The sequence below is a fragment of the Sus scrofa genome, chromosome 13 (genome assembly GCF_000003025.6).
Source record: "Sus scrofa isolate TJ Tabasco breed Duroc chromosome 13, Sscrofa11.1, whole genome shotgun sequence".
NCBI lineage: Eukaryota > Metazoa > Chordata > Mammalia > Artiodactyla > Suidae > Sus > Sus scrofa.
In genome coordinates, this window is record NC_010455.5 from 206,074,649 (window position 1) to 206,097,005 (window position 22,357).

Consider the following 22,357-nt stretch of genomic DNA (forward strand, 5'->3'; position numbering starts at 1 on the left):
GCACCCTCTTCTGTCCCCAGGTACCCCCTCTGCTCGTGAACTACCTTTGTCTGAGGCGGCCCCTATCTGGGGTGGTCCCACAGCCCCCTTGTGGGAAGTGACTCCGAGCAGCTCGCAAGCAGCACTGCCTTGAGATCAGGGCTCTCAAAGTGAAACAAGGCCCTTGGGGAAGCGGGAAGCATCCAGCTTCTGATACACGAAATCATTTGCCCCCAAGCACCGCGCCACACCCCACACCGAGCCTCTTCCTTTCAGGTCAAAACCTGAACATTTCAACCACAAACAATCCCCTCATCAGAAACGGGTTTTTTGCTCCATGTATTTTGCCATCAGCTCCACGTGTCGTGCTGCATTTCCAGAAGCTGCCGGCGAGCCGTCCTGCTGAGCGACGAGGCGGGTGGAGCGGGTGTTCCTGGGCCGCGGTGCGCCCAGCGCCACCCCAGAGGATGCCTCCCCGCGGTCCCGTCACCACCCGTGGAGGAGCGTCCCGGGCCGCCTCCGTCCACGGACCCGACTCGCTGGCCTCTGCAGGCGCCTCCCCGGGTTGCCCCAGCCCGAGGCGCCCCCATCCAGGAGGCGAGGGGACAGGAGCAAAGCCCAGGGTCCAGGGCCCCGGCCTGAGTCGGGGGACGCCCTTCCCTGTCGAGGGGGGCGCTGCGGGCCCTGCTTCCCGGGGCTGCCCACGCCCCTGTGTCAGGACGAGCAGCCCTGAGGCTCTTCCCCGGCCTTCGCCCTCTTGGCCGGCCCGTTGTGCCCGGGCGGCGGGTCCCGGCGCCGCTTCCTCTCCAGCTGCTGCTGCAGCCGCTCCTCCTTCCTCTTCAGGTAGGTGGTCATGTTGTCGCAGGTGGCCTTGTAGAGGCTGCTGAAGCCACCGTCTGTGCCAGCAGAGCCTGTGCGGGAGGAACGAGAGGGCTGCCAGGAGGGCCTGGGAGGCCCCAGGACTCTGCCTCTAGCGGGACCTGGTGGCCGGAAGGACCTCCTGTGACAAGGAATGGACTCGGTGACCCCAGTCCCCAGGGGACTCGTGGCACATTCTCCAGCACGGTGCCCACCTCCAGGCGCCACACCCGGCTGGACCAATGACTGGACCCGACAGCACACACGAGGGCCGGGTGGTCCCTGGAGACCAGGTGCAGAGGCCAAGGCTGCATCTCGTCAGCACCTGTGCCCCTGTCCCTGGTGCCGGGGACCACTGAGTCCTCCAGCCAGCGGGGAAGCGGGGCCCTTGTCCAGCAGCGAGCGGCAGGGACCTGTATCCCACCGACCAGCAGGAGGCCTGGATGCAGATCCTGCTGCAGGGGAACTTGAGACAAGCCCAGCAGGGAAGCTGGGCCGTGGGGCGCACAGGAACAGCAAGGTGAGCAGCCTGCAGTCTGAACCCGCTGAGTGGGCGCCGCACTACGTGGCCAAGGAGACGGATTCAGGCGGGGTGGAGGTCAAGGCTCAAGGGGCAGGGGGGGTCCCGGACCGCACCCCAGCTCAGCAACTGCGTGGCACCCGTCAGCAGCCCACAGGCCGTGCGCTGCACTCGTGACCTGCACCTGCTGCACGCGTGTCCCCGTCACCTCCACTCCACCCTCTCCGCAAACCCTGCCCTTCCGTGATGTTCAAGGTCAGGTTCTCTTCCTGCCGGGCCCCCAGCCCCCCTCACGTCTGCACTGCCGACAGGCTTCACCTGCAGAACCTCGCAGGAAGCATCAGCGAGGCCCGAGGCTGTCCCGCTCCCGCTGCAGCTCCAGCCTCACCCTGGGGAGCACGAGGCCCCACCCCCGCCCCCGGAGGAGGGAGGAAGCTGGCTGGGGACACAGAGCCCGCCGGCCACGGGAGGGACCCGTCCAGCATCCACAGAAACCAAAGCTCCGTGGTCTCCGCGGAGCCCCAAAGACCCCGACGTCCACTGGGACAGTGGTTTGTCTCCGTCCTGGGCAACAACCCTCAGGCGACAGCACCTGAACGCTGGGCTGGGTTAGAAACATCCTCCAGACACAGCCAGAGACCCGCCTGCTGCCAGAGGCGTCTGGGCGCTTCGCCTCCCACGGGACAGCGGCGCGGCTCGCCCTGGGCCCTGCAGGATCAACGTCCTCGGCTCGGCCGGCCCAACCCCACGTGGCCACCCCCACGACACCAGAGCGGCTTCAAACCGCGTGGCCACGGCCGGCGCCCTCACCTTCCAGCATGGCCCAGTTCCCGCGAAGGACAGCGGAGAGCCTCTCCACCTCGGCGCTGTCGCCATCGGACTGCGAGACGAACAGAAACCCTTCATCAGCAGGAGGCCCCGGCGCCCCGCAGGGCGACGTCCGCTCATCACGGCGACTCTGAGGAGCCTGGACGCCACAGGCCCCCGCTCACCGCTCTTTTCAGGTTAAAACACCCGAAGGAGCTGTCGGGTGGCCCGAGGCCTCAGCGCTCGGCAAGGACGTGCAAGCGGCCAGGGTCCTTCGAGCTCCGTCTGCGGGCACAGGGCGGCTCGCGGGACGCAGACGGGGGAGGTGAGGCCCAGCTGCACACACGGGCTCACCCAGACCCCCTCGGCGATCAGAGGGACCCTCCCCAGGCAGAGGCCAGGCTAGGCCTGCAGACGTCAAGGACACGCGCCCAGCAACTGTGCGCTTTTCTCCCAAAGAGACTCGTAAACGCGCCAGTCACGGGAAAAGACGCCAACGATGGCAACGTCCCTCAGGCCCCATGACGCCGAGGAACCCGGCCAGGGTCCCCAGCTGCCTGCACCCACGTCCCGGGCCCTGCGGCTGCCCCTCCCCACCCCCGTGACACAGCCTCTGGCGCCGACGGGATGGGGCTGAAAGGGGTCAGTGCGGTCCCCCCTCCCAGCAGGGGCCCAGCACGTCTCACCTGCCAGTGGCCGTCCACCGGCCTGCAGAGCACGAGGGGGGCCTCCTGGCAGTCCTGCAGGACCCAGAGCCCCCGACTCTCCTCGAAGGCGGCGTCCCACACTCTGTGCTGGAAAGACAGCTGCTGTCTGTGGACCAACTGCCGCCGGGCGGTGTCCAGCTGGAAGAGGAAGACCACCGGGAGCCTTCCCAGAGAGGGGACAGTCACCACGGTGCCAGGGCCCTGGGCTCACGCAGCCCCAGCCGGCCCTGCCAGCGGCTCCCCGAGCCAGGGCACCAGCTGCCGCTGCTTCCCCAAGCAAAGGACCGTCCTGGTCCCGGGGTTCCGGGGAGGCTCGCCGCGCAGAAGGGACAAAAGAAAACCACGCAGAGAGGACGGCAGTTCCGGCCGCGGGGCCGCAGACGGGACACTGGGGCCAAGGTCGGGACACGGCGCCCTCGGGACGCCTGCACCCGCGTTTCTAACGCCAACCCCAGGCCTGAGGACACCAAGAACCTCGGGCGGAAGCCTGACCCCCCCACACACCACCTGCCCGGCACCGCGGCCTCAGGCCCTCGGGCCCAACCGGGCCCACTGAGGCTGCGATCCCACCGCACAGAGGCGCCGCCGGAGGTCAAGGACACCATCACGCCGGCGGGTCCAGACCGGGTGTGAGAGGCGGGCAGGAAGAAAGGCACCCCCTCCCTCCCGCTCCAGTGGGGGCACACCCCGCAAGGCGAGGCTGTGCCCAGAACACCGTCCAAAGCTCCTGATTCAGGGGTCGCGGCCCGTGGGGCCACAGTGACGATTCACTTGTCCCCCCCGCCCCCCGCCCCGCCGTCTGCGCGATCCAGGAGCTCACCTGTCACACAGCAGCGCCACACACTGCTCCCGGGGCCAGTAGGCAATCCTGGACGCAGCAAACCTCTGCAAGGAAAGGTGGCGGCTTCAGCGACGCCAGCCTCGCGAGGACCTGACGCCAGGCTGCCCCGTCCAAACCGAGAGCAGCATCACAGGACAGAGGGGCCCCACGCATGGTCCATGATGGGCAAAGACGACGCCACAGAACCCTCTGGAAACCGGTGAGGGCACAGGTCACGGTGATTCCCACACGCGGGGCAGACGGCAGAGGCCGCTCCGCGGCTCTGGCCCCGCCTCCCCCCCACCCCCAGCTGGTGGAATGTCACCAAAGCCAACAGAACGGGTCAGAAAGCCAGGGGACCGAGGGCACGCAGAAAGAGAGGGGCTGTGACCACAGCAGCCTGAGAGCCAGCGTCCACATGTCCCCCCAGAGGAAGCGCCCCTGGGCCACAAGCAGCGGAGAGGCTGCGGTGGGGGGCTGCCCCTGTGCCCCCCCCACTCCCAGGCCCCTGTGCCCCCCCACTCCTCGCCATCTGGCAGGCACGGGTGTGAGGACAGCAGCCCGCAGCCATGGCTCTGTCGGGGCCCAGCAGGGGCAGCCAGAGCAGCGGAGTCCACGGACCTGGAAGCCCTGCAGCCACTGAGTGTGGGGCTCCGGTCCCCGCCAGGCCTGAGTCCACAGACCTGGAGGCCCTGCAGCCCCTGGGCCGGGTTGCTGTGGCCCCCGGGGTGTGGGGCTCCGGTCCCCGCCAGGCCTGCCCGTGGACAACAGAAGCAAGAAGCCAGGCCAAGGGCGAGCAGGGGAGCCCTTCGGTTCACGTCCAGGTCTCATCGGACACGCGGGAAGCCAAACACCACGGGCTGCCATCCTGGTCACAGTGACACTAGCCCCCTGCCAACTCTGCCACAAAGACACACAGGCCAATCCTCCCTCTGCACAGGCCCCAGTGGTCCCGGAGTCACTGGCAGGGCCGTCCATCTACGTGTGACCCTGAACCCCAGCCGCACAGGCCCCTCCCGGGAGCATCAGGGCAGGGGGCCAAGAGCCCGAAGGCCCCCTGACAGCTGGAGACCCAGGCGACCAGACCTGGGGACGCACCTGGCCAGTGCACCACCCTGGGGATGAGAGCAACCCACAATGGACAGAGGGAGGCCACAGGGGGTGTGCTCAGCCCACCCAGAAGCCTGTCTCCCTGCTCCAAGCGGGATCAGAGGCCCTTCCGCAAACGCGGTTCAGAGCCGAGAGAGATCAACCATCTCCCGCTCACACGGCTGGGGGCCTCGGGCCGCTCCCGAGCTGGAGGAAGTCAGCACTGACCAAGGCAACCTTTCCAACGAAAAGGACTTTTTCACGGGAGCCCAGTGCCTGGAGAGGCCCCCCAGTCCCCAGCAAAGCCAAGACAAAGCATGAGGTTACCTGGTCGCTCCAGGGCTCCGCCGGCTCCTGCAGGCCGCTCAGGTGACAACAATGCAACTCCCGGCCGCTTCTGTACTCCCAGAGCCTCAGGGTGCGGTCCTGCACACACCGAGATGGTCAGCGCCGCTGGGACACCCCCCCCCGCCCCCGGCCCCGCCATCCAGGCTTCACCGGGTCACGGGAACTTAACTCGGTGACAGCCAGGGCGCCTCTCCTACCCAAAGGCTCTTTGCGCTTAGTAACGACGGTGCAGAGAGCCACACGACTCAGCAAGAAAACACAGCGACCCCACACGGCAACTGGGCAACAAGACAACCTGTCACGTGCAGGTCAAAGTCAACGCCAGCTGTGCTTGGGCCCAGAGTGCGCACGCGTGCACGCACACACGTGGATCCATCCATGAGCACGCATCCGCACAGGGAGAAACACGTGGGGCCAGCTGTCCACGTCACTGTTTAAGAACAGGTGAAAAGAGGACGCCCATTTGTCACCCGTGAGAGTGTCAGCCTTACTAGGCGCCCCAAAAATAACAGAAGATACAAAGACGGGGAGTTTATCAGGAACAAGACAAGGACGCCCACTCGCCACCTTCACTCAACGTGGTCCTGGTCCCGCCATCAACAAGGACGGCCCCGGACACTGGCCTCAGCGAGGCCTTTCTGAATAGATCTCCTCACGCGGAGGAAATAAAAGCAAAACCAGGCAAGTGGAACCGATACAGAAAGTGTCAACGCGAAGCTCCTGGGGAGGAAAAGGCAGATCAACAGGACAACCGGCTGCCTGGGAGCAGAGGCCTGCAAGCCACGCATCTGGCAGGCGGTTAAAACCCAAACAGACAAGGGGCTAGTGCCCCCGGCAAAACCCCGTAACAACGGGTGGAGGACAGGAACACTTTCCGCAAGACGACACACAGGTGCGGCCAACAGACCCACGAAACACGCTCGACAGCCCGACCGTCAGGCAAACGCGACCAAGGCCACAGCGAGGAAGCACCTCACGGGCTGGGACGGCCGTCGTCACAAGACCACAAACAGCAGCTCCCGTCGTGGCTCAATGCAAACGAACCCGACTGGGAACCAGGAGGTTGCGGGTTCGATCCCTGGCCTCGCTCCGTGGGTCAAAGATCCGGCGTTGCCGTGAGCCATGGTGTAGGTCGCAGACGCGGCTCAGATCCTGTGTGGCTGTGGCTATGTAGGCTGGCAGCTGCAGCTCCGATTCGACCCCTAGCCTGGGAACCTCCTTATGCTGTGGGTGTGGCCCTCAAAAGACAAGAGGCAAAAGACAAAAACAAACACCACAAACAACAGGTGCTGGCCAGGATGCGGAGAAAAGGGAACCCCAGCACTGCTGGTGGGATTGTGCATCAGTGCAGCCACGACAGAGAAGAGTTTAGAGGTTCCTCAAAAAGCGAGAAACAGAACCACCCTGGGATCCAGCAATTCCACTCCTGAGAAAGGCTCAGAAGGGAAAGAGCTGCCTGTGCAGCTGGTTTTCAGGCCCCCATTCGTCCCGCGGAGCAGGAGGTGAGGCCCCCAGAGACGTGCTGAGGGCGACCAGACCCCACGAAGGACCAAGGGCCTCGGACTCTCCAGAGTGAAAGAGGGGAGACTCAAGGAGACCAGAGACGGAAAGACACACCTGCCTCCCCGCGCTCAGTCTGCGGGGAAGCCCGACCACGACTCACGTGCCCCCTGAGCGCCCGCGCCTCCCGGCACCCAGCCCCGCACCCTCAGAAAGCTGCCCCACGGGTGCGGCCCAGGCCAGGTGGGCGCCTGCTGCTCAGGAGGCGTCAGGCCCCAGCCAAGGCCAGGCCCCAAGCCGCACGGGACCGTGGGAAGATGAGGGCAGGTGGCAGAGCGTCTGGAAAAGGGCAGGATCAGACGCTGTTAGTCGCTCAGATGGTGCACAGCAGCAAGAGGGCCGCCGGATGCCCCTCTAAAGACGACGCTTCAGAGAAAGGCGCCTCTAGCTGCAGAGCTCCTGGCGCACGGCAGCTGCACTTACGCTTAAAGCCCCACCAAGGCCGAGGCCCTGGGCCCTGCGCCCCCTGCTCGCGGGCGGGCGGGACAGGGAGAGGAGCCACGGGCGGCAGCACCAGGTCCTCCGTGACACAGAAGGGGTGTCCACCAGCTGCTAAACAAGGTCACAGTGCTGTCACCTGCGCGCCCAGTCCAGCTGGGCACTCGCACACATACACACACACATGCACACACATGCACTTGCACTGGCACAGCCCTGACCAGGGAGCAAGCACGGGCAGCTCCACGCTGGGCCATGAGCACCACCTAGTGGGCAGCCAGGGGCAGGGGACACACTGACCTCCAACCACAACTGGCAGTCGGCAGGCCCTCCCCCAGGGTGGCTCCAGCCTGGCCGTGTCCCACCGAGGACCCGAGAGGACCCGTGTGCCCATGCGGGAGGAGCACTTACCCCGGAGGAAGACAGCAGCAGCTCTGGGTGATCGGGCACCACGAAGATACGGCTGACAAACCTACAGATGGAGGGAGAGGGGGTGGCTGGCCTGCACCCCGACACCCACGGAAGCCCAGAGGAGCAGGCTGCTGGGGGAGGGGGGCTGCACCCCGACACCCCCGGAGGAGCAGGGCTCAGCAGGGAACCCTGCTCAGGGGCTGCCCCGCACATGCCCTTCGAGGGCATCCGCCACACCGGGGTGCCCTGAGAGCAGAGCAAGGGTAGGGGAGAGGGGACAGCACCACCGCCCTCACCCTCAGCAGCCCTGCTGCCCCAGAAACCAGTCTCAGGCTACTGTCCCCCCCATCTCCTGCACACCCCAGAAGGCCCCTGTGGCGCCCTGGCCTCCGGCAGTGCCAGCCCCGCCCCAACAGCCTTGAACAAAAGTGCTCGGAAAGGAACAGGGACACCGAGCAGGATAAAGAGCCCGTGTCCACCACGAGGACGCAGCGCAGGCAGGAGCCATCTCAATGTCCCAACAAGGAAGGGGCGGAGACCAGTGTCCAGGGCCTTCACCAAGACCCTTGCAGAAAGCAATTACTGGTCGTTTATTCCCTCAGTGAAGTATCTCCTGAGCACCTACTGTGTGCCTGGCGCTGTGCGGCGCGGAAGGCTGCAGACAGCAATGCAGACACCCGACAAAGAGCCTCTGTTTGGGGTGGGGGAGGATAAGGAGACCCTGGGTGTCAGCGGAGGCTCCAACAGCCTGGCTGCAGAAACACAACTGGAGCCGCAACGTGAGCCGCCCAGGTCACTCTATCCTCGCGAGTAACCGCGTTACACAGGGACCCGGACCCGGGCGAGAGCAACTTTAACGCTACGTTCCGACTTAACTCCGTCACCCAAAGCGCCACGTCATCTCCACCTGCAATCAACGTGACAGAGCAACGAGGAGCTGTTTCACTGCTACTTTCACACTGGCTCCGGGACTGGGCGTTTTACACCAAAAGCACCTCTCACTGAAGATTTGGTGGCTCACGGCTCTAACCACACGACCCAGGCTAAGACGAAAGCATCGCAGGAAGCGGTGGGGGGCAGGGGGGAGGAAGGGGGTGGCGGGGGCACAGGTCCCAAGAGGGCGGCTGCGCAGAGCAGAGGGCCGAGGACGAGCACGGTGAAAACAGCACGTGCAAAGGCCCCGAGGCAGAGGGGGAGCAGCCAAGACCCCACAGGAGACGGTGAGGTGGTGACGGGACGGGGGCCAGAGGGTCTGCCGGTCACGAGAACTCTGGACACTAGAGGACCAGCCAAAATACAGGCGTTTCCACTAGGGCACAGCAGGGTCCGTGCACCTCTGCAGCAAGAGGACACCGGTTCGATCCCAGGCCCACCGGCACAGTGGGTTAAAGGGCCCGATGTTGCTGCAGCTAAAGCATCAGTCACAGCTGTGACTCGGATCTGACCCCTAGCCTGGGAACTCTGCAAGCCATGGGGCAGCCAGAAGGAAAGAAAGGAAGGAAAACAGCAAAGCACGTGGTCACGAGATGCAAAGAGCAACCACCCGCCCCGAAGGCCTGTGTTTACTCACACTGAAAATCAAGGAACCAGGAGCTACCTGAGAACTGAATAAAATCCCTCTAATTCTTCCACTGCCTCAAATAACACAGTTTAAAACATTTCAGTCAATTAAACCACGTGCGTTTCCTCTGTGCAAATTCTAACTAGCCTTCTGCCTGAGGAGCGCGAGTCTCCAGAAATCCTAGGGTAACGTTAAAATCCACTCACTGAGCAAACTCACCCTCCCGCGGACAGACGACTCGGCAACAACCCCTGCCTGGGCCCCTGCGAGCCTCGGGACTCCTGGATGCTCCCCGGCCCCCGACACACACCCCCTGTGCACCCCTGACTGCTGACCGCTGCTGGGCGCCGAGCGTCTACACAGGGAAAGCAGGCGCTTTCTTCCCAGAAACAAGGCCTCGGCTGCGTGGAACCACCGGTGACAGTCACGACCAGAGTGACCGTCGGCGAGTAGGGGCCGCCCGCTGTGCATCCCTCGGGCTCCCGCCAGCAGCAGGGCCAGCCCGCCTGCAGTGACCACAACCTGAGGACCAAGACCTCAGCACCACCAAGAAAACCCTGGAAAGGGCTTCTGAAGTTTCCAAAGGCCCAGGGACCAGGAGGAGAGCTGGCAGGGGGCTCCGAGCTGTGGGCGCTCACCGGGCTGCCGAGGCCAATCCTTCTCCCGGGAGACGCCTCCCGCCTCACCACCTGCTTCCAGGCAGAGGCTCCCCCTGCGTTTCGAACCGGGGCCTCCCTCTGTGCGGGGGGTGGGGGCAGGGGGACACTCACTCGGTGTGGCCCAGGCAGAAGGACTCGATGCTGTGCGGAGCCGTGGCCCAGCTGACCCGGATCTTCTCGTCCCGGTCGGCGGTGAGGACAAAGCGGTCGTCAGGACTCACGGCCTGCGCCCGAGGGTCAGAAGGGGCAGACCTGCCGTCAGGACGGCCGGCTCCCCTGCTCCCACCCCCCACCTCCACCCCGGCCTCGGCCCCGGCCAGGTGCCCCGGAGGCCACCGCTGCCTCCGGACGCCGGACACAGCGGCCACTCCACCCCTCCGCCCCACCGGCCACACACCCAGGTCACCTTCCACTCCTTCTTACCCATGTCCCCAGGTCCTGGTGACCTGCCCTTCACCACCCCTAACTCCTGCATGTCCCCGCAGGGCCCACCTCCTGGCTGCAGCCCGGGCCTCTAGGCAGGGCTGGCACCCAGCGAGGGGGCTGGGAGGACGGCCCGCCACCTCCCCTCCCCAGCCTGGGCGTCCCTCCCGTGTTGACCAGCCAGCCCAAGTGACCCGTCTTCTTCCACCCTGTTGGCAGCTTCGCCTCCAGAGTCCCGCCCTCTGGCCCGTGCCCACAGCTCTGCCGGGCTGTCCTGCCACAGCAGAACCCAAACCCGCCCGCCTGGCACACAGGCCCGCCTCGCCCTCCTCGTCCCACCTGAGCCGCATCACAGCAGAACCAGGGCGGCACGTCAGCCACGTACCACGTCCAGCAGCATCGACAGGTGTCCGAGTTCAAGCTTGCCGCCCCCGTGCGGCTCCGGCACCGAGAAGGAATAGACATCCCCAGACTTGTCCGCCACCAAGACCTTCTCCTCGGAGGCCGTGAAGGTCAGGGCCGTGCACCTCCTCACCACGGTCCTGGAAGGCCAGAGACACCACGGTCGGCAGACGGGGCTCAGGGCCGGGCCGCCCGCTGACCTGCAAGCCACCTGTCGGCTGCCCGCCCTGTGGCGGTCACCGAAGATGGTGCCCCCCAAAAGGCAATTGTGAGCATGGAAACAGCCAATGCCCGGACAGAGGTTACGTTATAATTTTCTCCTTCTAAAAACGTGCTCATGGCAGGATCTGGGTGGTGGGGAGCTAAGCCTCCAACACAGAAGCCTCTGGACTGCGCTGTGCTTGCAGCCTGCCGTAGCAGGATGCCTGGGCGCTTCTGAAAGGAGACCACGGCCAGCTCCCTAAACACCAAACTGTGGCCTCTGGGGCAACTGGCCGGGCACCTCCCGGACGCAATCAAAACCGCGCCGGACCCTCCTGGGTGGTGCGCTTCCCACCCAGGCCCACACTCCGACCCCAAGGCCTGCGCCCACCCACTGCTGGCCTGGCCACCTGGAGCAGGAGCCCACCCATGCCACTCATGCGAGACACATGAAAACGAGAGCCCATGATGCCCGGTGCCAGGCGGACATGCCACGGGCAGCGAGACGGCACCACACCCTCCGCTGGGCAGCCCCAAGGGCACGGCACCAACTCAGATCCCTGATCTAGAGCCACAGCATCTGTCACAGCTGAGAGCTGGTTCAATGATGAGCTGGTCAGGGACAAAATGACACACAGGGACACGGGCCCCACAGCCCGCCTGCGCACCCCAGGGTCCGGGGCTAGGCTAGTTCCTCCTGACTCCGTCTCTCACTATTCCTACCAGCCTCTCCACGAGCAGGTGTCTGTAGGTCTATTTTACGTTGGACACTAGCCCTGACGCTGCTTTACAGACGAGGCCTTACGTTCATCCGCACATGGCCTCGTCACAAAGCCAGTCCCAGCTTGCTCATCACCCGAGGGCTGGACGGGGACCCACTGTCCCCGTAGAGAGCTAACACCCTGCAGAAGGTGCCCGGCTCATGGCAGCCGGACTCCAGATGTTGGCCTGATGAAGCTTCAAGGAATCGCCTCCCCAGCACAAGGGCCAAGGGACCCTGCCCTCCCCGCAGGAGGGACAGGAGCACAGAGAAGCAAGCAAGTGGGGCCACACCGGGCTGCAGGCGCTGGGCTCCCAGGCGCAGCCGGAGTGCTTCCAGGGCAGGGGCAGCCTCAGCAGGAGGAGAAAGGTGATAAATAGGGGGAAACAAAGACACGCTCCAGGGCGTGATTAATCCGAATTCTCCCAGTGCCGGTAATTTAAACAAAGTCCTGCACCAGCAAAGCAGCTGCCTGTCCTAAAGGGCAAATCAGGCAGCTGCCAGGAGCACAGCCACAGCCTTAGCCTTCCGGGGGCGGGGCCAGGGCCTCTGGAGGCGGGGCCCCAGCCTTGTGGCACAGGTCTCGGGCCTTCCTGAGGGAGTAAGGGGCTTGGATTCCAGGGAACTAGGCCCACCTCCCACTGCATCCCCTCCCACCAGCTGGGCACAGATGTGGCACTCCGGATCCTGCCCCTCAGTGCTCTGCCAGCTGAGGGCTTTCAGCTGCTCAGGCTGAATCCATCCTGGCAACAACTGAAGCACATGGCTCTGCTGCAGGGAGCAGGTCTCGGTCGGAGGGCACCGGGTGGCAGGTGGGGGGCAGGTCATCAGCGGTAGGCGGGCCATATGGTGACCGCGAAAGGAGGCCAGGCACCCGCCTTCAGCCTCCGCAGGGCCTGGGGTCTCAGCACCTTCCCTGCCTCCACGGCATCCTGATCCCTGGCCCAGGTCCCCCCGGGGCCCCCAGGGTGGTGTGGCCCGTCCCCTCTGCCAGAGACAGAGGAAGTGCCCGCTGGGGCAAGCTCGGAGCTGGAAGCGAGGCCGGGCGAGTATGAACGCACTAGACATCAGCGGCACCAAGGGTCAGGGCCTATTGACCCGAAGGGGGGCCTGTGTCCCCAGAGCAGACGGCTGCCAGGTCCGACGAGTGCTGTGCCGGCCAGAGTGACGTCTGCCAGCCCAGCGGGGTGAGGCAAGGGAAGCACAAGCCGCACCCACCTCCCTCTGTGCTCCCCCAGAAGCTCAATCAGAGAAGGTAAGCGAGCTCAGGGAACCTACAGGACAAGGCTGGGGGTTGGGGGGGAAGCGGCCACCTGAGGCTGGCCCTGGCCCCGCCATCACCATCACCTTCGGGAGGCTGCCCTGCACCAGGGCAGGCAGGGCCCTGGCACCTCAAGGTCAGCAGTCACTTCTCCCACTCCCGTACCACCTAAGGCAGGCATCTACACAACGTTATTGCGTTGATGCCAACTTAAAAACCCGGCGTATACAGCAGAAATGACCACATCAAACACATGCCTGTTTCAACTGACCTCGAAGCCTCACTACCTTTATGCTCTATCCGTGACAACCTGGAGAAGCAACTACTCGTTCCTGCAACATAGTTGGAGACCAAATAAGAAAGACTTAAGAGGACTCTATTACATCACAAGACACAGAACATGTATAAACGAAAACTTAGGAGTTCCCGTCGTGGCGCCGCGGAAACAAACCCAATTAGGAACCATGAGGTTTCGGGTTCGATCCCTGGCCTTGCTCAGTGGGTTAAGGATCTGGTGTTGCTGTGAGCTGTGGTGTAGGTCGCAGATGCAGCTTGCATCCCTTGTTGCTGTGGCTCTGGCGGAGGCCGGAGGCTACAGCTCTGATTCTACCCCAGCCTGGGAACCTCCATATGCTGCAAGTGTAGCTCTAAAAAGCAAAAAAAAAAAAAAAAAAGGTCGATGGTTCATTTTTGTTCCCACTCTGTACTTCCCTGAGGCTTCTAAATTTTACGTGAACCAAAAACTTAAAGGGAGAGAATTTTCATTCTCGTTTTTTCAAATGACCGTCCCGGGACACCACACTGTGCTCCAGGGACTAGGGAGGGCCCCCAAGAAGCTGCCCTCACTCATCCTCCCGCAGACAGGCTCCTGCCCGCAGCAGGGCCGGCCGGCAGCCTGGGGGTGGCCGACGGAGGCGAGGCCACCAGGACGGCTCAACCACAGCCTGGTGCTCCTGCAGCAATGCCACTGAACGGGCAGGGGAATGTGTGGACGCTCCGGATGGACACACATGGAAAAAACCCAAGTTCCCCAACAGGTTCGGCCCAGGGGGAAAGCAGAGGCCATGAGAAACAGCTCAAAGACGCAAGTCTCTGGATAAAAAGCTGCTCTCCTCACTGCCACAGGGCGAGCACCCAGGGCCCCCTCCTTCTACCGCACGGCCCGCCCCAAGGCCAAGGCTGCATGTTCCTCAGTGCTGCCCGGGGGCGGGGGCGGAGGGAAAACCTCATGGGAAGGGAATCTGTGGCCGTCGTCTCCCCAGCCAACGGTACCCGGCCTCGGAATGGGCTGTTCATTCCTGGCAACAGATAAAAAATTACACTCGCACGTAATAAATCACTGAAACACGTTCTGAAAGAGCAAAACAAGTGAAATGCAACTGAGAAACATCCATCTAGGAGTTCCCGGCCTGGCTTGGTGGTAATGAGCCCGACGAGTACCCATGAGGTTGGGGGTTCAATCCCTGGCCTCGCTCAGTGGGTTAAGGATCCGACACTGCCATGAGCTGTGCTGTAGGTCACAGACACAGCTCAGATCTGGTGTGGCTGTGGTGTAGGCCAGCGGCTACAGCTCTGATTTGACCCTCAGCCTGGGAACCTCCATACGCCGATAGTGCAGCCCTAAGAAGACTAAAATAAAAGAAAGCAACATTGGTAAAGAGAGGTCGAGAAAAGGCCTGTGATCCCCACGGGGGGCTGCCCTTCACGCCACACGGAGCAGCGGGGTCATCTCTCCCACGGGCTCCGGGCCGCCTCCCACACCCCCTTCAGCCCCGGGAGACCCCAGGTCTCCTCTGACGAGGCCCGACCCCCAGTCCCCTCGCCAACCTCGAGGGTCAGATGCAGATTAACGACGTCCCCGGAGGGCCACCAGAGCTGTGACTTGACGCCACAGAGAACCAGTCTGCGTGCCCTCAAAGTACCCTGGTAGTTCTACGAGGTTGCAGAAGCAAAGCCAGACAGACAGCCCGCTTTGGCAAAAGAATTCCCACCCGGTTGCTTTAGAGGGTTCGATTCCCACCTTTGAGGGCAAAGCCCTCTTTGAGAATGCGAGGTCAGGTACAGAAACACCCCAGAAAAACTCGGCCCGGGTCAGGAGCGGGGATTCACGGCTGTCCTAGGCTGAAACAGGTCCCCTAAATTCACACGCTGGAGCCCGGCACCGCGCCCAGGCCACTCGGCCCAGACCACAACGGTGCAGGAGACCGCGGCCGGCAGGCGCCACCGCCGCCGCCCAGGATCAAGCAGCTCCACAGCTCCAAGGCCAAGTTCCCACTCCCCAGACCAGGTCCTCCATCCCAACACGTTCTTTCAGATGCAGCCCCCACCCCACCCCCCATCTGCCCAAATAAAACTCTTTGGGGGGGGGAATCTCACCTGTTGCAATCTGAACCCCCCCCCGACCCCCGGACCTCAGAATGCGGTTCTATTTGGAAAAAGAGCCTTTACAGGTGACTAAGGTGCAGTGTGGCAGTTTGGGTGGGTCCTGGCCCACTATGATGGGTGCCCTTCCAAGAGGAGACCTGGGCACACAAAGAGACGAGGAGGTGACACCCCGAGGAACAACCGTGTGAAGGGGTAGCAAGGGGGCAGCCCCTAAAGCCACGTCCAGGAGAAAACCAGTCCTGCTGCCTCCTCACTCCTGGACTTCCCGCCTCCAGACCAGCGAGGAACAAATACCTACGGTTTAAGCCACAGGGTTATAGCAGCCCTGCTGACCAGTCAGCTGCCACCTGCTGTCACCCCTGTCACGGTTCACCCTCCACCGTCCCTACAGGCTGTGGAGGCCAAACCAAGGCCAAGGGCAAGGGCCACGGGCAGGGGCTCAGGGTCAGAGACCTCCAGGCTCCTTGGAGGCCTTCACCCTGAATCTGGTAAAAATGAAGCGATGCCACCGAACGCGATGTTTAACTGGAGTGGAATCGAGGCCAGAGTGGGTATTCTCTGCTTCTGGTGCCACCTGGAACGTGGCTTTCTAGTCCTCTCTTAGACGGTAAGATAAAATAAAGTTCCAGGAGGTGTGGCTTCCCAGGCACAGGCCTGCATCGGCTACAAGGGGAAATCTCTCGACCGAGGCCCTTCGGTCGTTCAGACACTGGAACTACGCAGGTTCAGTTCTGATCATCAAGGGAGAGTTAAACCACGCAGCCCCCCGCCGGAGGGGGGGACTCTGCTCCACGTGGCTGTTTCCATCAGCTTCACAGAACAACCGGAACAAAGCCTGCTGCCCTCTAAAGGGAACAGGGAGCTGTGTACCAGGAGGCGGTCACAGCCAAGGCAATGCGTGTAGCCTCGCACCTCCTGTGGGCTAAGACGGGGAAGCTCTCGGGAAGTCAGGGCTCAGGACTGCAGCACCAGCCCTGGGGGCGGCGGAGAGCTTCAGAGAGGACTCAAGGGCACGTGCTCTTGGCTGGGTGAGCGCACACGCCGAGGCCTGGGGACATCCCTGTTGGAGCTGAGTTACTGGCATCCTGTCCCATCAGCACTCAGCTCCCAATCGTTCTTCAGATAAATAACGCACCAGCTTCAAACTCACCAGGTTACAACTGTGGCCCAGGTACCTGAACTTACACAAAACCCCAGCCACTCTCGGGACACGCTGCTGTGCTCTACGTCTGCCACCACAAGGCTGGCGGACACCACGTGGAAAGCAGGATGGCAGCGCAGCCAGGGGCACAGCCTGTCGCCAGAGGGAGCAGGGCAGGACCCAGCTCTGAGCTGAGCGACTCGGACTGCCGTCCAGGCTCCTGGCCGGGGGGTGCGGCTGAGCACAGCACCCCCCACCCCACTCACAGCCCCGACCTAAGAATGCAACCAGGTAACACACATCAAGCACCGGGAGCCGCCCGGCTACGTGTTAGTCGCCTGCGTCACGGGTCCTGTCACTACGGTTATTGGCATGCAAGGCTAAGGTGTGCATTCAACCGCGAAAGCGTTCAGCGTTAGCATCTCATACCTGACACTCAGACATTGCCATGGTTTTGTACGGAAAAGAATCAGACGCTTACTGTCATCGGTTAAAGCAAAATAGCTGCCAGACTTGGAGAAGGTGGACGCCAGGATCGTGTCACTCCCTTTATCCCCGGGCTGTCCGTCCTCCCTGAAAAACAGCATCGGAGAGTCAGGCCCTCCGGAGAGGGAGGTGCACCCGCGGGCTAGCCGTGCGCATGTGTAAAGAGAGCACGGGTACAACGGGTGAGGAGGTTCGTGTGGCCAGAAGGTGAAACATGTCCAGGGGATACGGAGAGGTTGAAGACCACGCGACTCTTTAAGAGACAAAGCTAATTTTTTGGCCCACAGCATATGGAAGTTCCCCAGGCCAGGGATCAAGCCCACGCCACAGCAGCAACCCAGGCTGCGGCAGTAATGACACTAGACCCTTAACCTGCAGAGCCACCAGGGCTCCCTAAAGTCTTTTAAAAAGTGCTAACATTCTTGGGAGTTCTTGTTGTGGCTCAGTGGGTTAAGAGCCCAACACCGTGTCCATAAGGATGCAGGTTCAAGGCCTGGCCTTGCTCAGCGGGTTAAGGATCTGGCATTGCTGTGAGCTGCAGCTTAGGTCACAGATGTGGCTCCGATCCAGCGGTGCCGTAGCTGTGGCGCAGTCCCACATCTGCAGTGCCAATTCGACCCCTGGCCCAGGAACTTTCATATGCTGCAGGGGCAGCCCTAAAAAGACACAAACAAATGAGAAGTGCGAACGAAGTTGAAAGTTAGTTCCACATCTCACTCCTGAGTTGGTACCTCGTTTAGGCACAACCAGAAAACAGAAGTGAAGAATTCAGCCAACGAGACAACGATTTAACTTCTTAGACTGTACAGTCCCATCATGCAAACCATGAACTGGCCCCGAAGAGGCTGCTGCATCACCTCACCCTTTTTGCTCTTGTTCTTGTGTCTTCTTTTGTGCAGTACTGCAGTCATATGTGAAAAGGCTGTCACCATCACTAAGGAAAAATAACAGACATATTTTAAAAGAAGCACTTGGTTAACAAAAATGCTCATTCCTGGAGATCCCATCATGGTGCAGAGAAAATGAATCCAACTAGGAACCATGAGGTTGCAGGTTTGATCCCTGGCCTTGCTCAGTGGGATAAGGATCCGGCACCGCCGTGAGCTGTGGTGTAGGTTGCAGACGTGGCTCAGATCTGGCATTGCTGTGGCTGTGGTGTAGGCCGGCAGCTACAGCTCCAATTAGACCCCTAGCCTGGGAACCTCCATATGCCAAGGGTGAAGCCCTAAGGAGACAACCAAAAAAAAAAAATTCTCATTCCTTTTTTTGGGGAGGGGGGCTGGATCAAAACGATATCTGCACATTCACTCAGGGCCTTATCCTCAAGAAATTGTCTCTGCATGTTTCAGGAAACAGTTAAGGAGTTTTATTTGCTTAACCTGCTATGTTTCTATTTGCCACACAGAACTAGCATGCTCCATCCATACAAATCAGTTAAGTATCATCAATGAGGACAAAAACCCAACAGGAAATATCATGTACTAGAAAAATCAGTACAAGGTGGAATGTGAAGAGAAATCATGTTCTGATGTCAATGAATTTTCAGTAGGTCTTTTGCACCCAAGTTTAAAACTGCCATTATTTGTATGGGAAAAAATACCTCGGAAAAGCTTCCATGGTTGCCAAGCAACCACTCATAAAAGCTACCCATGTTCCCTAATGGACCCTGGGCTCCCCCTCCAGGGCCTGGCACGGAGAAGACGTCCTGCACCAATGTACAGCCTTTAAAGTGGCTGCGGCGGAACTGTTTTCACGTGGAACACTGTGGTGCAAGAAGAGAAGCAGGAACTCTGCCGGCCGTCTGCCACCACATCTCAAGAGGTATGGACGGAAACAGGCAGAGTCTACTTGATCCACACCTCTATGTGGCAGGTGTTAGATACCACGAGGCTCTGAAACAAAAAAACCTGGGACAAACAACAGGTTTGCGAATAAATTTGTGAAATGTGAACTTAACATCGAATTGCTCTAAAACCAAACGTTGAGCAACGAACACAGAGGGTACATTTACATTTGACAAACACCTCGTCTGTTTCAAGTTTGAGAGACTCGAAACTACCGTGGAAAGAAGAAAGGAACCGAAAGGAACCACTATTAATAAAAATGAGGCTCCTAAGTCAGGACTCTTCGATCAACAAACGTACTGACTAAAAAATCCCGAGGACAATAGAGAAGCTCCGTGAAATGAGAAAAGCAGAAGGAGGACTTTGTGCAGAGCCACTCAAGGGTGGCATAGGGCGGGGTCCATGGATGTGGGCGGGGATGAGGGAACAGGGAGGACCGCAAGGAGACGGAGGCTAGAAAGGAGTGCGCCCAACACGTTCCCGGAAAGCAAACCCTTCTCCCTAAGGGAGGCCAAGGGCTGCCTTCCTCCCCACCAGCCAGAGATGATCTGACCGGCGTCCTCCGGGTCCCTCACTGGCCCAGCCCCGCCCGCGTCGCCCCCACGTGATCCGTGCCCGCGGAGCCCGGAAGTGTCCGGCGCTGACCAGGCAAAGAGCTGCGCAGAACCACCACTGAGACGGCAAGGGGCGCCCTGCGCGGGTCGTGCGAGAAGGGTGCGAAGAGCTCGCAGGCAGCGGTGGGGCTCCGCCGAGTCACCCCAAGGCGGCGCGGGAGAGCCGGGACCTCAAGGCCCCAACGCGCGACCGCAGCCTGGGCTTCTGCTCCAGGCCTCGACCCCCTCACCTGCTCGAAGTGGAGGTGGCCAGCAACCGGCTGCCGCCTCGCACCACCAGCGCTTCCCCGCACAGCGCCAGCCCTACGGAACTCGCCATTTCTCTGGCCTCTCCGCCACCCACGTGCGCGCCCGGGGCCTCTTCCTGCCGGCGCTGGGGAGTGACGTCACGCGCAGCCGCCGCGCGGTGACGCGGTGGGACGCGCCGCCTCCGGGCATGCGCAGACAGGCCCTCTTGCCCTTCGGATTCTAAGAGGGCGTCTCTCGCGGCCTTGGGGGGTTTTGTTCGAATTTGTCCCGGTGAAGTGCACCTGCTTGTTTAGTTTCCGCTCTTCCTCCGGCCTGGGTGGGGCCGGGTCTGGATCTTTCTCGGGCTGGTTGACTTGACCGGCCTCGAACCTACTTGGTTTTTAATAAATACTCCTCCAAGAAACGGGAGGGTCTGAGCTCGTGTCCAGGTCCAGCATGGAGGGGTCTGAGGAGGACTCTGTCCACAAAGAAAGTCCGCAACCTCACAGTTGAGAAAGAAGTGTTTTGGGTTTTGTTTTGTTTTTTTTTCTGTTAGGGCCACACCCACGGCGTATGGAGGTTCCCAGGCCAGGGGTTGAATCGGAGTTGAAGCTGCTGGCCTCCACCACAGCAGCAGGATCTGAGCTGCCTCGTGGACCCACACACAGCCCACGGCAACGCTGGATCCTTAACCCACAGCGTGAGGACAGGGATTGAACCCAAGTCCTTATGGATGCTAGTCCGGTTCATTAACCACTGAGCCACAATGGAAACTCCCGAGAATTAAGTTTTTATTTGGGGGAAAATTAGGACTTAAGCAGGAGAGACAGCATCTCGGGTAGCCCTGAGAACCAGCTCAGGGGAGGTTTAAGCAAAGAGCAGGAAGTCGGAACAAAAGAGGCCTGGGCTCACTGAAATCCTTCCTTTGATATGCACCTCCCGCTCTTGGGGCCAGTATCCTGTGGATTCCTCGGCTCTCACCCTTGGAGGTGACTGCGTTCACAGAGGACCTTGAATACTTGGGTGGTATTCAGACTGGGCTGAAAGACTGCCGCACACACATCTTAAAAAAGTTTGTGGATGGAGTTCCCGTTGTGGCGCAGTGGTTAACAAATCCGACTAGGAACCATGAGGTTGCGGGTTCGGTCCCTGCTCTTGCTCAGTGGGTTAAGGATCCGGCGTTGCCGTGAGCTGTGGCGTAGGTTGCAGATGCGGCTTGGATCCCGCGTTGCTGTGGCTCTGGTGTAGGCCGGTGGCTACAGCTCCGATTCAACCCCTAGCCTGGGAACCTCCATATGCCACTCAAAAAAAAAAAAAAAGTTTGTGGCTGATCTCCTGAAGGTCACTACCAGTCACCAGGAACAGACATCACCATGAAGGATTTTCGTGTTTTTCTGATGGGGGAGATGCAAGAATTGGGCACGTAAAATCGTCTCCTAAAAATACCTATCTGAAAGCCTGTCCTTCCAGTTTTCCCAGAGAACAGGGGGCCTCACTCCTCTGTCCACCCTGAGCTCTGCTCGGGGTGTTGTGGGCCGGCAGCTGCAGTGGCTCATTTAACCCAAGTAGAGTCTGATGGCAAGTGCCAGACGCCACTTCATAGCTCAAGGCAGAGGTCCCTGGAAGGCGATAAGCTAAACATGCCTTAAACACAAAGGTGGAGTTTGGAGTTCCTGTTGTGGCACAGCGGCAGCGAATCTGACTAGGAACCATGAGGCTGGGGGTTCGATCCCAGGCCTTGCTCAGTGGGTTAAGGATCCGGCAATCGTGAGCTGTGGTGTAGGTCGCAGAGGCGGCTCGGATCTGGTGTTGCTATGGCTGTGGTGTATGCTGGCAGCAACAGCTCCGATTGACCCAGAGCCTGGGAACCTCCGTATGCCACAGATGCGGCCCTAAAAAGATAAAAGATAAAAAAAAAAAAAAAAAAAACCACAAAGGCTATGAACTGCCATTTTTCAACCCAAAATGGGGCTCTTTCCCAGTGTTCTTGTGCTCATGGAGTGCATCACCCGATCCCAGTTGGGGGGAATCTCTCAGGACTCACAGCCCCCTCATCCCACATTGTTCTTCTAACCACTTAAATCCTTCTGGAAGCCCCTTCACTCCATTTCCATGGCTTCTGTGGCCACAGCAATCCTGCCACTTGCTGGTCTCACATCTGCCCCTGTGTCCCCCTCAGATCCGTTTTGCACACTAAAGCCCAAGAGGTATTTTCAGGACACGGTTCTAGTCATTTCATTCCCCTGCTTAGCATGAACAAAAGCTTCTCGTTGTTGTCCGTCCAGAGACCAAATCCTGCTCTTCCACTCTGAGACTCCATGTGGTCTGACTCCTATCGATTCCACAGCCTCATTCCCTCCCAGGCGAGGCCCATTCTCATGACCACCCTTCCAGGTCACTGGCACCGTGTTCCGACTAACCACAGGACCTTACCACACGCTGTTCTTTCTGCTTGAAATGCTCTCCCCACACCCTATCTCTTTAGTGTCCCTGGTTTATTCCCAGCGTCATCCCAGCAGAGTCATTGAGGAAGCCTTTACTGATTCTCCATTGTTTGCATCCACAGCACCGTGATAATTTGTTTAATGTCTGTCTCAGGCTGCAAATGCCACGAAGGCAGGAACTGATGCCTAAGTTGGCCGGTCACCAACGGCCCAGATTGCAGCACAAAACCTGGCATGAAGTCAGTGTTCGATCAATATTTGCTAAGTAAATAAATGGAGCAACTAATGGACTGTTGTGAAGAATTAGTTATTTTTGCTTAAGAGTAAAGGAATCGCGATGGGTTTGAGGCTTGGGAAACCAGAAGACTGCGGACCCAGACCCCACCTCCGCTTTGATTCACGGATGAATTT

At 60.7% G+C, this 22,357-nt stretch overlaps 1 protein-coding gene across 3 annotated transcripts; it reads right to left on the reverse strand.

The window, feature by feature from the left end:
- WDR4 (WD repeat domain 4) lies at nt 295-20,065 on the reverse strand. 3 transcript variants are annotated; one of them, XM_005654080.3, is made up of 11 exons: nt 19,505-20,065; nt 17,679-17,750; nt 16,812-16,903; nt 10,566-10,722; nt 9,869-9,981; nt 7,538-7,598; nt 5,108-5,206; nt 3,692-3,756; nt 2,851-3,034; nt 2,168-2,237; nt 295-890 (listed from the first exon to the last, which is right to left on the reverse strand). In XM_005654080.3, the coding sequence occupies exons 4-11, from the start codon at nt 10,578-10,580 to the stop codon at nt 694-696; spliced, it is 804 nt and encodes a 267-aa protein (XP_005654137.1). In that variant the 5' UTR covers nt 10,581-10,722; nt 16,812-16,903; nt 17,679-17,750; nt 19,505-20,065; the 3' UTR covers nt 295-693. The 3 variants fall into 3 exon arrangements, with proteins under 3 accessions (XP_005654137.1, XP_020926700.1, XP_003359028.1); XM_021071041.1 differs by having other exon boundaries at nt 2,851-3,009; nt 16,760-16,903; nt 19,505-20,059; XM_003358980.4 differs by having other exon boundaries at nt 16,760-16,903; nt 19,505-20,059.

What these genes read in the sequence shown, in the direction of transcription:
- WDR4 (XM_003358980.4), bottom strand. Translation starts at nt 19,593, where the DNA reads ATGGCGAGTTCCGTAGGGCTGGCGCTGTGCGGGGAAGCGCTGGTGGTG. An exon ending in CAAGAACAAGAGCAAAAAGG is followed by an intron (nt 16,904 to 17,678) that starts GTGAGGTGATGC and finishes GCTGTTTTTCAG; the next exon opens with GGAGGACGGACAGCCCGGGG. An exon ending in TGTCGATGCTGCTGGACGTG is followed by an intron (nt 9,982 to 10,565) that starts GTACGTGGCTGA and finishes CCTCGGGCGCAG; the next exon opens with GCCGTGAGTCCTGACGACCG.